The sequence below is a fragment of the Urtica dioica genome, chromosome 7 (assembly GCF_054948205.1).
Source record: "Urtica dioica subsp. dioica isolate 48M chromosome 7, U.dioica_male_clone48M_v1_H2, whole genome shotgun sequence".
Classification (NCBI taxonomy): domain Eukaryota; kingdom Viridiplantae; phylum Streptophyta; class Magnoliopsida; order Rosales; family Urticaceae; genus Urtica; species Urtica dioica.
Genome location: NC_142762.1, coordinates 40,012,096 through 40,027,112, shown reverse-complemented (window position 1 = coordinate 40,027,112; position 15,017 = coordinate 40,012,096). Strand labels below are relative to the sequence as shown.

The window sequence follows — 15,017 nt, the reverse complement described above, 5'->3', positions numbered from 1 at the left end:
CAAAATATTGAATCATCGTAACTGTAACTAAGGCAAGACGACAAAGTCACATGACAAGGTTTACATTCAAAACAAACTTAAGGACAAAAATAATCATAAGATTTTTTACCACAGAGATTTGGAAATATACATAATGCACAAGAAATTATGATGAAAGTAGTTAATTTGCTTTTGTTCAATAATGACTACTTTTTTTTTTTAATGCCATGTCTAAAACTTCTGGTGGTTATTTTTTTAGTGCTATTTTCTCAAGATTATTCTGAATTTTGACTTTATATATTGATGAACACAACTATCCCGAAACAAAAAAACAAATTAAATAGTTTTATTTTTATTATGTTATATTGTAAAATAATTGTTGACAACTATTTTAATGCCAAAAAATACATCAGAACACTTAAAAGCGAGGTGGTTTGATATAAGACTGGACTTTATGACCACACGTCAACGAAATCGAAACGATGGTGGGGTCCTCTAGCATGTCGCCTTTGCCTCATCGAAAAGATTTTCGACTCATCTTCACCTGAGAAAATAGAGAAAAAGCAAATGGAGAGGGTGCGGAGAAATTTTCACCGACGCATGCTCTTCGACTTTCAATATTAGATGTGAAGTGTGTTCTCATCTTGTCTCTAGATTTTGGAGAAAGATAATTTTGATTGTGAGAGAGATGCATAGTTTCACCAAGTTAAGAGAACTTACCTCTGTATCATGTAGAATGAGGAATTTATAGTAGCCTATAAACAGAGTCTGCCTTTGCTATAAGCAAGTAAGGTCGGTGCCTAGGGCCCCGATTGAGTCGGACCCCAAAATTTTAAATCCAGCAAAATATAACTCAAAGATTATGATTTTTTTTATTAATATAAAAAATTATTCCGAATTTAAAACAATATCAACAGAATTTAAATTGTTTGGCTTTCAGATAGAAAGCAATCAATATTCTTAATAAATGTATTTATTACACATTGAATAAGATCTTCCTCGCATTAAAAGTGAATATTTGTTTTAACAATGAATTTAGAATGAGTAGAAACATACTAAGCAAAATCCAATAGTCAAATTCAACAAACATTGGAAACCTCATTTACACAAACACAGTTTAAAAAGATCCAGGGACCCACTATAGAATATGTATTGTTTTTTGGTTGAAAAAATGTATTTTCTTTTTAAGTGCTTTGTTGATAATAAATGGACGAAATTATTGACATGATATTGTAAAAGCGAATTTGTATTTTCATTATTGTTTGTTTGATATTTGGTTCTTTATCATGTCTAGTTTGATATTTGTTTGATCTTATAAGTTGATCGATTTTTAATTATAAACGTGTATATATTAGCTTTGTAGGATTTATAATATTTTGGATCGTTTACCAAAAATATTGTGATTGTTAGTCGATTGCTGAAACTTTTATACGTTTTAATTGTTTGGAAAAATGTAATTTGCGTTTGCAGTGAATTATGTATTGTTTGTTTGTTTGGGAACATATTTTTCATTTATGGCAACTCGAGTTTTGATGGTTTTATGTTTGTTTGTTTTTTTAATAACATGGTATCTTTTGTTTGTTGATGTTGTGTTTGTTTTTCTATTAAAATACAACCAATTTGGGTTTTTAAGTTTTAGGTTTGAAATGCTTAAAATTTCAATGATGTTTGTGGATTGACAATTAATTATTGATGATTTCATTATGAATTGGTTAAATTTTGATTCCGTGTTAGTGGATTTTACCGAATTTGTCATATTATGGATCTTATTTTTAGGATTCAAACGTATTTGATTTTGCAGATCTTTATCCCTAAATCTTCAAATCCTTAAAGATTTAGTGATAACAATGTCACTAAATCTCCAAATGGTTTGAAGATTTAGTAGCAATGATCTCATTGAATATTTAAGAGTTTGAAGATTTAGTGACAATAATGTCACCGAAGTTGCAATGGGTTGATAATTTAGTGACAACAATGTCACTAAATCTCCAAGGGTTTGAAGAATTATTTGTTAATTGATCAAGTCTAAAAAAATACATAACTAGGGCACTAGACTAGCATTTTCAATAAATTGGGTATCAATGCAAAGTCCTCAAAGATATGATTACTTTATCACTGGTAAAGACCTGATTTTCTCTTGCGTGGTTGATAAAAGAATCATATGCATATAAATTTTAAAAGAAAAATGAAACTAGACATTTATATAAATTTAAAAATTAGTATATAGATTCTGTAAAAAAGACCTTGAATCGGACTAGTCTATATATCAGTATATGTATAGAGGGAGGGAGGGAGAGAGAGAGAGAGAGAGAGAGAGAGAGAGAGAGAGAGAGAGAGAGAGAGAGAGAGAGAGAGAGAGAGCTATTTTGAAACGTTACGTTTGCAAAAGAGTTAACGTTAGTTCATTAGAGTTAATTTGTCACTTATCTATTAAAAGAACAAAAAAAAAATATACTCTTTTTGGCCCAACCATTTTGCCGCCCAGCGTGCAATTAATTTTTTTTTTTAAATGACATCAATTAATGAAAATTAGGTACATGAACCATTGACTCTCATTTGAAAAAAAAATATATATATACCAATGGGTCGACGAGAAAGAAAAAAAAAAGTCCTCACATTTCATTCCAAAATCGATCCCACACCACCTCTTCTGCCTCCGATAACACACGTTAGCCACCTTTGAGACCACAACGACGCTGCCTCTTGGATCCAATCCGATTGGACACCTCTGTTGCGCTCCGCCTTTGAGAACACACCGTCGCTACCTACTGTTGGGTATATTCAATTCATGTGATTCTCAAGTATCCACTATCGCCCTCAAATATATATTTTATATTCTATTAGTACACATGGTTTCTACATAACAACAATTTAAATCTATAATATGTGAACAAAAATGAGGGATAATAAAATGGTAGGGAGAATGCATGGGAAAATCAAAACTATTTATTACATTTAAAAGGGGTGAAATAATGTTTTTATCTTATTTTTCTTAAATTCAAACAAAACTAAAGAAACATACAACAAATTCTCTTTTTTTTCGCTATTCACATTTTCCATGTTCCAATCGGACCCTAAAAAAGTCGGGACAAATTAGAATCACTTGAAACCAACATGTTCAAATAGTTCTACATGAAAATAACTTGAATGCACAACTCATTCAAAGTGCAAAGGAAGTGCTTTATCTACGACTACGTGGTATTAAATCTCTACCGTTGATTAATAACCTACAAACCAATTATATATATATATATATAGCTTAGCAACTATACCAGCAAATAGGGACGAAATCAGAAAAGCTCATCACGGGGGTTAATTTGAAAATAAAATAAAATTATGGAGATAATTTATAAATTTTTAAAGTAAAAGAATGTAGATTTTGTAATAAAAAAATAAAAATAAAAAAAAGGCCAAAAGAGTACACAAGCGAGGGCCACGAAGTTGTTTTGTAAAAGTTGACAAAGCTCCAAGCATAATAAAAAGCTTTACTTTTTTTTTTTTTTTTGAAGAAAATACAAAGCTTTACTAATTGGCGAATCCTTTTTCGAGCCATATAATAATATATTCGGTCTATAAACATATATGATGAGGACTTTTAAGTTATAACTAGTCCCTGGCTTAAGAGCAAAGGCAGATTTATATATAAGAATCAGTAACCAAAATTTAAACAAATCAATATTGTTTTTGGGATACTATATTTGGGCTTTGCACATGATATCATTAATCATGAGTCATGACCATATTTGGAAATGCAAATAATTCTGGGAATTTGCGCCTAATTCCACATCTCTTTTTTTTTTCCTTCTTTAAAAAAAAAAGAAGACAGATTTATAAATGTTTAATGACAAACATGTCATAAATAGTGACAAGTTTGTTACTATTAATGATATGTTTGTCACTATTAATGACATATTTGTTCCTAAACACTTTTAAATTTTATTTTAAAAAAATTAAAAATTTGAAAAAATCCTTAAAAATACTTTTAGTGGTGCCAGCCTTGGTGACTTGGTCTAAACCCGAAGAATTCTGCGACCTGACTAGACTTTCAACCCATGTCCCACGGAATTTTCAAACCATCCTTTGATTGGAAGACTGTCTCCCAATACTATATAAAAAAATCAAAATACCAGGACGCGATATTTGCTTTATATTAAATTATGGAAAGCAAAAATTACAAAAAAGAGGGAAGAGATTTGCTTCGGCAAAATCTGTCAGGGACTGCCACACCACACATTTTTATGTTCATTAAGTCGATAAAGAAGGAATCATTTAACAAAGGGATAACAAATAGTTTAGTTCCGTATATTGCTGGTCCAGTAGTTAGTAGTAGTACTAGTTGTATAAATTGTATACAATATATATATATATATATATATATGTATATATGGGATTACGTGTTCAAAGCTCAGTCCCTATACGTAGTACTATCACGTACAAGTTTCGCTATAATATATGGTATGATATCATCATTTTTCTACCGTGCATGCGTACACGTGATGCGATGTATGTAACATTTTTTTTTAAGAATGCGATGTATGTAACATGCTTGACTGGATTTAACATTTACTAATTAAATTTCAAGTAGCTTTATAATGATCTTGAGAGATTTTTTACCGGACGATGTGATTTATAGTGTTTCGCTGGTGGCCTGCAGTGATTTTTTTCTTCTTTAAATTCTTTTTTTTTTTTTAGGAAACGTGGTCGGTGCCACGGAATATCATAAAAGCCCTCACGTATGACGGAGGAAAACCGTGGTTACAAAGATAAGAGTGAAACAGAAACCAACGGTTAGTTGATATAGTTATCGTTTATGCTTGCCAGCTGTTTTAGTTCTAGCTATTAATTAATTTGATATAATTTTGAGTTGATCGTTATCCTATATGGAATAACGTTCCGTTACTATTTTAAATATACGGGTACAGTACAGCCTACATTAAAATTGTTTATTTAAGAAAATAGTAAACTTAGGTAACAACATTTTATCGTTACTATAATATCTACCACGTGTAGGTCCAATCAGCTAATGCGCAAATAAATTTTTTTTTAAAATATATCCATAAATTTCTATAAAGCTCTTCACTAGATATTCCCACTAACGTCTATTCGTCCGCAACCAATGTTCTTGTCTCCAAAAGACAACGTTCTTGCCTCAGAAAACTGACGTTAATAATCACGAATCATCAATGAACATAGTTTAGTTTATAATATTTAATGCATATATAAAATAATTAATAATATTTATCATTAGAAAAGTCGTTTCGTAGAAGACTCATAGAAACGACAAATCACTTTTAAATATGTTGCTTCTAATATTCTAAAGTGTGACTTGTCGCTTCTAAATGACTCTTGAAAGCGATATTTGTGCCTTTAGAATCGACTTTCTAAAGGCTTATTTTCTCCTAATGTTAGATGAGAAGATGTCCTAATATGCACACACTCGTAGCTATTCCCGTGGCTGATCACCAATCTTCGTTGAGTACTCCCACATGGTGTATTTATAGAGTGTGTCCGGTACGTAGTAAATAATCCAAAACCTTATTGATCACCTTGTTTGATATAAAATTTACAAAAAGAAATTTCGACGCTGATATTAGTAAAAACAAAGATTTGGATCGAAACCAATTAAAACCATAATTAAGACACTTTTATTTGTAAGTTCATGAGACAACAAATTTTGCTACAATTTTACCTTCCAAATTAATTTCTTTCATTTTCCATAACATGATTTCCTCTCTTTCTCTCTCGCAATCTCCATATTCCATCATCGTCCGCCGCCTCCACCCTCGTCTGTAGCGGCCGCTGCCCGCAGCCGCCACCATCTGCCCGTCCCCATAAATCAGAATTCCGTTTATGTATCTAATAATTAGTCATGGGTAATCATGCCTTAGTCTAAAGTACGTACAATTCTTAAGATTATGAAAACTTGCCATTAAATTGGGGTCTCTTTGAAGATTTAATGATGAGTTTGACAGTTTTGACAAATCTGTCACTAAATCTTCAAATAGAAACCCAGATTTAATTAGAAGTTAGATAGCTAATACTTGTCTTAAAAACTATTTTTACTGATAAGTTAGTTGTTAAATATTGAATTTAATGACAAATTTGTCATATATTTAATGAAAAGAATGTCATCAAATCCATTAGTTAATGACTAACTTGTCATTAATATTTTTCATTGGATATTGGACTTAAATGACAAACTTGTCATTAAAAATAATTTTTAATGACAAGTATGAACGGTTATACGTCATCAACTCTAAGTTTTTGTTTGAATAATAATAATAATGGCTGTGAAATGAGGTATGTCGTGGATCGAGAGTCGCCATGGCTCAATCGTGGCGGTTCGTCGGAAGGAGCTGTGAGCACATTGCATATGCTCGTGTGGTGTTGGGTTCAAGTTTTCGGTGGTGACAGAGCTTGCTCACGGGGAGGAGCTGTGAGTCACCGATTGAGAAGCGTACGTAGCGAGAGACCTCGACAATTGTTGTTCCGGTGACGAAAATTTAACCATGTCATCGATCCTGCCTGCGCAATAACTTTTTTGTGGTTGGATGAATAGAGAGAGAATGATAAATTGATAACACTATGGTCTAGTGAAAATTAATGGGAAAAAAAAACTAAAAAAATGGTTTTTTTTTTTAACATTTGGCCTATTAATAGAAATATCTTAATATACTTTTGATTAATTTCAATGTTTTTATCAAAATCTTCATTTTCCACTAATAACTGCATCAAACAAGAATGTGATTATGACACTCGAGCTTTTTTGGGGCAAGTGTAATAACACTTCTCCTCCTACAGATAGAATGTGAGATCGAATCTCAAGGACAGTATTTGATAGGTGCGTTAATCAAGCGAAAAATTCTTATTTTACCGACTAAATCCGAGCTTGTTCTCGAGTATTTGTTATGCTTTTTGTGTTTTTTTAGAGACTTATAGGTTTTAGAGGCCAATGAGGTATAAATGAGGTTAGTAGAGAATCACGTGAAATAACAGAGCAATTTTGAGAAGATTCGAAGACTTTTCGCCAAGTTAGAGCAAAGAAGAAATACAACGTCCTCTTGTGAACAATTCTGAGTGTTTCAAGTAAATATTTTGGATGATACAATTCAATAATTGGATAGAGCTCTCTCTTAGCTTTCCAACGCATGTTTATTTACAAGAATCAGACATCGGAGCTAGGAGTTATGGGCGTTACAAAAACGGTGCGCGCGGAAGAAAAAGTGTGCGGCGCGACCCGAGGACCTCGCGCCGCGAAGTTCCGAAAAACGCCGAAATTGATCTCCGAGCATGAGGCGCGGAACGCGAAGTCCACCAAGATGTCAACCTCACGGCGCGACCCTCGTACCACGCGCCGCAAGGTCCGCCGGGACAAAAAAAAAAGAGGAAACGTGGATTTCGAGTCGATCTGAGCCGTTGGATCACTTTTAATTACCCAGTCTGCTCCGAAAATTAAGAGAAACCCAAGGATTTCGACCTCGGCCTATAAATACACCTCTCAATCTCTTGTTTAGGGATCTTAGAATTTTTTTTATTTTTTTCACTTAGTGTTTGGGACAGATAGAGAAAAAGAAGAGAGTCGTTCTTCATCAATTCGCGCCAATTACAATTTTATTCTTCTCCTTTACTCTTGAACTCTCGTATTTTAATTCACAATTGAATTTTTAATTATGGTTTCTTATTCCTATTCTCTCATTCTCTTTTTGTTTTCTCGCTACGCTATGAACTAATTCCATTAATTAGGACTATGGTGTAGCGGGTTTAAGATTCGGTTATGGATATGATTTAATATATTGAAGTTTAATTTTCATTCTCTATTGCTTTGATTAATTCAAATCCGTTTTAATGCTTGATCAAGATTGGCTACGTACCTTGTTCATGATTTTATACTTCAACTTGATGCTTGAGAAAGATTTGGTTGTTAGTGTTTTGGTTTGAATTACTATGATGCATGCCTAGGCTAGAGATAGTTAGGTTGCCATAGAATCGTGCCAATGCTCTTAATACCAATGCATGTTTTTGTTAGGAATTTAGATCGAGAGAAGATTTTCCTAATTTTGACATAGGTTGTTAGATGCTCGAGAGAGATTTAGCAATATTATTTTGTGAGTATGATTAGTAAAGAGTAGTGAGTTGATTATTGATTGTGCGTGAAATTCGTGTATCCAAACCGTTGAATAAACCCGTGAAGCCTTGGTCCTTAGCTTCTCTTTCTGCTTACAACTGTTATTTGAGTGTTTTGTTATTTATTTGCGTTAGAACTTGTCAATAATTTGTGACATCTTTTCATCTCCTCTTTAGTTCAATTCGTGCTAGTTGATTTGTTTGCTAATTAAGTTTTTTTCTCGTGGGATCGACACTCGTACTTAATTCACTATATTACTTTAGCGACACGTGCACTTGCACGCGTAAAAATCGCAATAATATTTTCCATATTTATTTAATTTTGACGTTTGTTTTTGTGGTATTATAATAGATTTATATATTTGTCCAACTTCCATATTTGTATATATATACTTTTGTATCCTCGACTAAATAATGGCCTCCCTAAATAAAATATAATGTGATTTTGATTGATCTTATTTTAAATTTTAATGTCCTATCAAAGGAAATGAATAATCATATTATTTTACAGCTCCAAACTGTGGATTGATTTAGCTTGATCCGACATTTAATTTATTTAGCCATTAGTGACTTAGTTACTATGATTTGCACTAATACAAAATCATCTTCACAAGCAAGCTTTCACATAAATTAATATCTAATTAGACACTTTTTTTTACCAAAGCTAATGATATGGCCAAACTATCCCATATTCCGGAATCTAAACTTTTTTTGACAAAAGAGAGAACGGGGATGGATTAGACAACTCGGGGAATTAAAAAGCAGCTAATTAAGAGAGAGAGAGAGAGAGAGAGAGAGAGAGAGAGAGAGAGAGAGAGAGAGAGAGATTAATTAATTAATTTTTTTTTAAAAAGACCAGCTCGGTACTATATTTAAAAGTTGAATACAGAGCATAACATGAATTTGTAATATATAGTTCAAAAAAGCAGCCAAAGATGCCAACTAATTGAGCAGAGTTAATATTCTTATAATTAATGGAATTCTTTGAAAGATGATGGGGAAGAAGAGAATCTGGATATTGGAAGTATTTAAGGCGTTTATAAGCCATGAAAAAGAGATAAGGCCATAAACACTTCAAGTTTTTTTTAGAGAGGCTAAACACAGCTCTGCAACATCCTCGAAGCTAGTTCAAACTAGTGGGAGGTTTGTCCGCAACACCAAATCACACAACAAATCACTCAATCACCGCAAATAATCAAATCAAGAAAAGAGATCATATAGCAACACTTTTTTTGTTTGTTTGTTGTTATTGGCCTCAAGTATATTATATATTTATATACACTAAGATCAAGGTGAAATAAATTACTATGGCGCGAGGGAAGGTTCAGATGAGGAAGATTGAGAACCCGGTCCACAGGCAAGTTACTTTCTGCAAGCGCAGAGCCGGGCTTCTTAAGAAGGCCAAAGAGCTCTCTACCCTCTGCGACGCTGAGATCGGCGTCGTTATTTTCTCCTCCCATGGCAAGCTCTATGACCTTGCCACCAAAGGGTACTTCTTTTATTTGATCTCTTTCTGTCATTTACCATTAGGGCTATACCTAATTGGCTATTTAAGTTAAATATTGATGAAATTGTTAAAATATTTAAGATTATGCAATGCAAGGGCATAATATACAAGGTTCATTAGATATATAATCATATTTATATTTTGAGATTGCTAGTTAGTTAACGTTTGATAAATATTTAATAAATAGCCACATCCGCATATTTACACGTTTAAATTGATATAAATACTCCATTTTTTTATTTCAATAAAATGTCAAATTAGGAATGTTGCGTCATGTTTGTGGCTATTTATCAAACGTTTGATATATAAAAATCTAAAACGTCTAAATTATCTAGTTACTTAAATTTTTGTTATATATTTATATATAAAGACATGTATAGTGAAAGTAATGATAATTGATGGAACGTCATGTTGTAAAAGTTAGGACCATGCAAGGGCTTATAGAGAAGTATATGAAATCCACTAGAGGGTCTGATCTTCAGGCTCAGGCTGACCAGCCCTTGCACACTCAATCTTTGGTACGTTATCTTTCTTCTGCCTTATAAGAATAATAATATTTATTTTTAACACTAGAGAATGAATTGCTATAAATCACAAGACTTTGTTAATTGAACACACGACTACCCCACTCAAACAAACAGTAGAGACCTTTTTTTTTTTTTTTTTTAATAGCTACAATAATAAAGCTCTATTAAAGATAAAAAAAAAAAAAAAAAAAAAAAACAGTAGAGACCTATAGAGCTTTATTATTGTAGCTATTAAAGATATATTCCCCACAACTTATGGTTGAGGGCAGGATATATAGGGGTAAAAAAAAATAGTATATATATTCTACAAGATCTCTTTGTCCATACACACATGCATCAGATACAGGGGTGTGCACAATCTAATATTTTATCTTTAAAAAAGAATAGGTATGATATGGTTGAAGATGGTATATTGTGTATATAATTTATCCTTATATATTTTGATTAATAATGTAACAATAACTATTCTTTATCATCAATGTCTTAAAATTAAAAGGTTGATACCGAGATTATCTCCCACATTTAATTTACTGTTATTTTGAAAATATGAAATTTCAATATTGAGATAAATTATTTATTTGTGGATTGTCGCTTATTGTTTACTAAAAAAACATACGATCTACATCTACTAGCATAAACATTAAAAAAAAAAAACGGTTATAAGAAACAATAGAGATCTAAAATTAACAGTGTCAGCTTCATTACATTAATATAAATTAAAATATGCTCATACAAGGACATATGATTTGAGAAAATATATAATGAGTGATCATAGTTTTATATCAATGATTAATGATTGATATACAGATAATTATACAAACGAGTATACCAAGTGTACACCAAGCACCAGCAACCCTTCCGGGCTATTCCCACCATTATAAAACTACAACTATTTCTACGTACTATATTACTAATTACTGAAGTTTCTTTATATATTATAATTAGTTTAGATATAGCATGGTGGATTAATTATTTTTTCATTCGCATCATTTGTTTTTGCCATTTATTTCGTTTTTTCATTCTGAATGTTAATGCACTGAGCGGGAGTTAAACTAAAAGGTAATATAGTCTTATTCAATAGGAAATAATGTGGGGTGACTAATAAATTATAATTATTTAAATTAGGACAACTTTGCAATTTCAAGTTTGAAAATGGCAAAAAATTTACACTACCCTTACTAATTACTGAAGTCTTTATATATATTATAAGTAGTTTAAATACATATATATATATATATATATGTATATATATAAAGCATGGTGAATTTAAATTCTATGGAGATAATACCTTAATGTATAAAAACAGAGGATAAGCTATTGAATATCTTGTGATTTAATGGTCATAAAAAAAATTCTATTCCATTATACATTCCTTCATTATTTATCTGAGCGCGAATTCTAATTTTCTTTAATTTGTTGCATGAATTGATTTGTTTGTATCATGTTGGTAATATTTATTGTATCCTTTTATGTTGTATAATTCTCCTGCAGGATGCCAAGAGAGAGGTTGGAATGCTGAAACAAGAGATTGAAATCATGCAAAAAGGGCTCAGGTATTAGGAACAGCTAAATTAGATCTTTTTTTTTTGGTCTATATGGTCAAATAGTTTTTTTTTCATTATTATTGTAAAATAAAATCATATTAGGTATATGAAATATTAATTAAGTTGGAACGAAACAAATTTCGTACAGTTATATGTTTGGAGGGGGTGCTGGCTCAATGAATCTGGAAGAGCTACAAGTACTTGAGAAAAATCTTGAGTTTTGGATTTATCAGATACGCTCAACAAAGGTAATTGTAACCTATTTTATTAGTTATTTTCAACTTTCCATATATGCATAGGACATATACTTAATCTGTAATTTTTGTATTTGATTTATCGCACTCGCAAATAATAAATTACGAGGCTGATATGTATACACTAATATTTAATTTCAGATGGAGATTATGGCTCAAGAGATCGAACTGTTGAGGAACAAGGTTAGTTCATCAAACCCTAGCTGTACTTTATAACTATTTTAATTAAACTTGTAACGCTATATGTTGCTGAATGAAATATATAAGATTTTCACATATATATACATACATACATATACATATATATACATATATACATACATACATATACATATATATACATATATATATATATATATATATATATATATATATATATATATATATACACTACCGGAAGTTTGCACTTAGTATACCAAAGCCTCGTAATTCATATATAAAGATAATAATGTAATACTAAACTCGTGTTTGTAAACACATGGGACCGTTTAGAGAATCTACTAATATATCTTTATTTATTTATGCATTTATTGTTGAAAGAAGGAATCTACTAATATCTTAAGTCTTGTAACTCATCTCCTTTCGTATATTTTATCTCTTTGATAAATTTAATACCTATCAATATAATTTGTGCGATGTGATGCGACTTGCTCGATTGTATCGACACCTGGAAGCAATAGATATATAGCTTTACTTTTTTAATTAAATTTTGTCACTAAGAGCAATTTCAAATCGGCAAACTAATATCACTACATATATAACAGAATATGTACTATACTCAATAAACCCGACCCACAAATATATCAAACCTTGCTTTTGCTTTGAATTTTTTTTTTCATAGCGTACCGGCTTCGATATAACTTATATATATGTGCACTAATTTAGATTCCCTTGGGTCTATATAGGAGGGAATGCTCAAAGCTGCTAATAGGTTTCTCCAAGATAAGGTAACAAAATGAAGCGTATAATAGCTACAAATTATATGCTTTTGAGAACGAATCATAATCCTTTTTTTTTTTTTTTTTTTTTTTTTTTTTTGTTATCATGTTTCAATGTGGCACTTCATAATATGCAACCATATAATTAAGTTTATGATTGATTTATGCAGATAGAGGAGAACATTTCACCGCTTAACATTTTACCACTGACTACAGCTTATCCATATCCGCTAACCATTCAAAACGAGATATTTCAGTTTTAGGGTCTTACATCGTTCTGTCTGTAAAAACCATGTGACAAATAATAAGGTATTGTTATTTGTTGTTGCTGTTGTTGTTGTTGTAATTTATCGGTTTGCATGTTAGTGAGCTTAAACTCATTGCATTTATGCTTTGTTGTATCAATACTTGTTTACGCTTATCAACAAATAATATGCATGGCATGCATTTCTTGAGATATATGACGATATATATATACACCCCCACATATCTATAGTAAATATTAATGGTTTGCAAGCTTTTGCATGCATGTTATATATTTCACACATCTTAAAGTATATTATTCCGAATGAATTCGTCCATACCTCGACGAGTGCATTACACACACGCTAGCTCTTCAATTTTGTGAAGATATATCCTTTTCAAAAGGCAAACATCCCTTATGATGGCAACCCTTTTTTTTAATACAAAAAACTAGTAATAATTTGATGATACCTATGTTTAAGTACGTATATATATATCCATATTTAAATCAACAAATCACCTCACAATATATGTACACAGCATCTTTAATTCCGTACGTACGTTATATATAGATATTATATATTATCTATACATATAATTTGATGATACCTATGTTTAAATATGTACAGTTAGATCCATATTTATATCAACAAATCACCTCACAATATGTATACAGCATCTTTAATTCCGTACGTTGTGTGCGTGTGTGTTGAAAAAACTTCGATTCCCCACGTCCAGCATTACTCTCGTCTCTTCAAAATGTTCCTTTATAATGTGTGACGATCTAGTGCGCTAGTAAAATTCCTTAATAGAAGCCTAAATTTTACATCTACGCCTGGCTATAGAAACAAGATGGGTTATGAAAAAAAAAAAAAAAACTCAATCAGCGCTCTTTAATTATATTGAAATTTCGTATTATAACCGATAATTATATATACAGAAAAACTAGACAAATAATATAAGTCATGAGTTTTAATAATAAGAAAACAAAAGACATATATAGTCCCCCCCCCAAAAAAAAAGTCTTCTTTTATTTCGTAACGAGTTGAATTGTTGTTCACACGAGTCAATTCATGAAAAAATAATAATTTGTCCATTCGTTTATAATGATAAACTTTTATACCTTTTTCGTATATATTTCATAAAGGTTTTACATATATATATAATTTAATACTAAAAATAGATATTGAATAAACTTAAATTGAGAATTAAAAACTCAACGTTAAAAAAAATGGCAACGATGTCCGAATTCCAATACTCATACTATCACAAATTTATCAACATTTCAAAGTCACACATTTTTATTAACAATAGGTGATGGCTTTTTTTTTCTAATTAGATAATGGAAAAGTATCTAAGAGTACGAACACCGTATAAAGAACCATATATTTTATGACAAGTAACGAACCGTAAAACTTCAAGAAAACAATGATTCAAAAGAAAGACCACACTAATATTTAGACAGCACAATAACTCTTTCCAAATATCTTCAAAAATTAATGGATCAACCAAAAGACTCATGGTTCATCACATGCGAAAAAAACCAAATTACAATGTGGACCGCTCAATAAAACATAAACATGCTAAATGCAAGAGGTAAATTAGACTAAACAATAGATCAAACAAAATAAAATCATGGCAAAAAAAACAAAATCAGAAAATATCATAATATTAAACCGTTCTTCTTTCATGTTTAACTATCTGAATAATATAAAAGTTACTGAATATCGAAGATTATAATTTTTACTAATCATAACACAATTTAATTTTATTTCGATAATTTAAAAAAAAAAAAATAAGTGCCGCTTTCTGTTCAGTTCCTTTTATCTTCTATGGATACAAAATGCTTCTTCACTCTCGAGTCCATGCCAGGGACTTGCATGGTATCCAAATCTCGAACA

The 15,017-nt window shown here is 31.1% G+C and overlaps 1 protein-coding gene across 1 annotated transcript; it reads left to right on the top strand.

Moving 5' to 3' along the window:
* Positions 1 to 9,138: 9,138 nt before the first annotated feature.
* On the top strand, positions 9,139 to 13,328 carry AGL12 (AGAMOUS-like 12). Its single transcript, XM_089620213.1, has 7 exons — positions 9,139 to 9,592; positions 10,035 to 10,128; positions 11,629 to 11,690; positions 11,830 to 11,929; positions 12,077 to 12,118; positions 12,841 to 12,882; positions 13,044 to 13,328. The coding sequence occupies exons 1-7, from the start codon at positions 9,411 to 9,413 to the stop codon at positions 13,134 to 13,136; spliced, it is 615 nt and encodes a 204-aa protein (XP_089476339.1). The 5' UTR covers positions 9,139 to 9,410; the 3' UTR covers positions 13,137 to 13,328.
* The last annotated feature ends 1,689 nt before the right edge of the window (positions 13,329 to 15,017 follow it).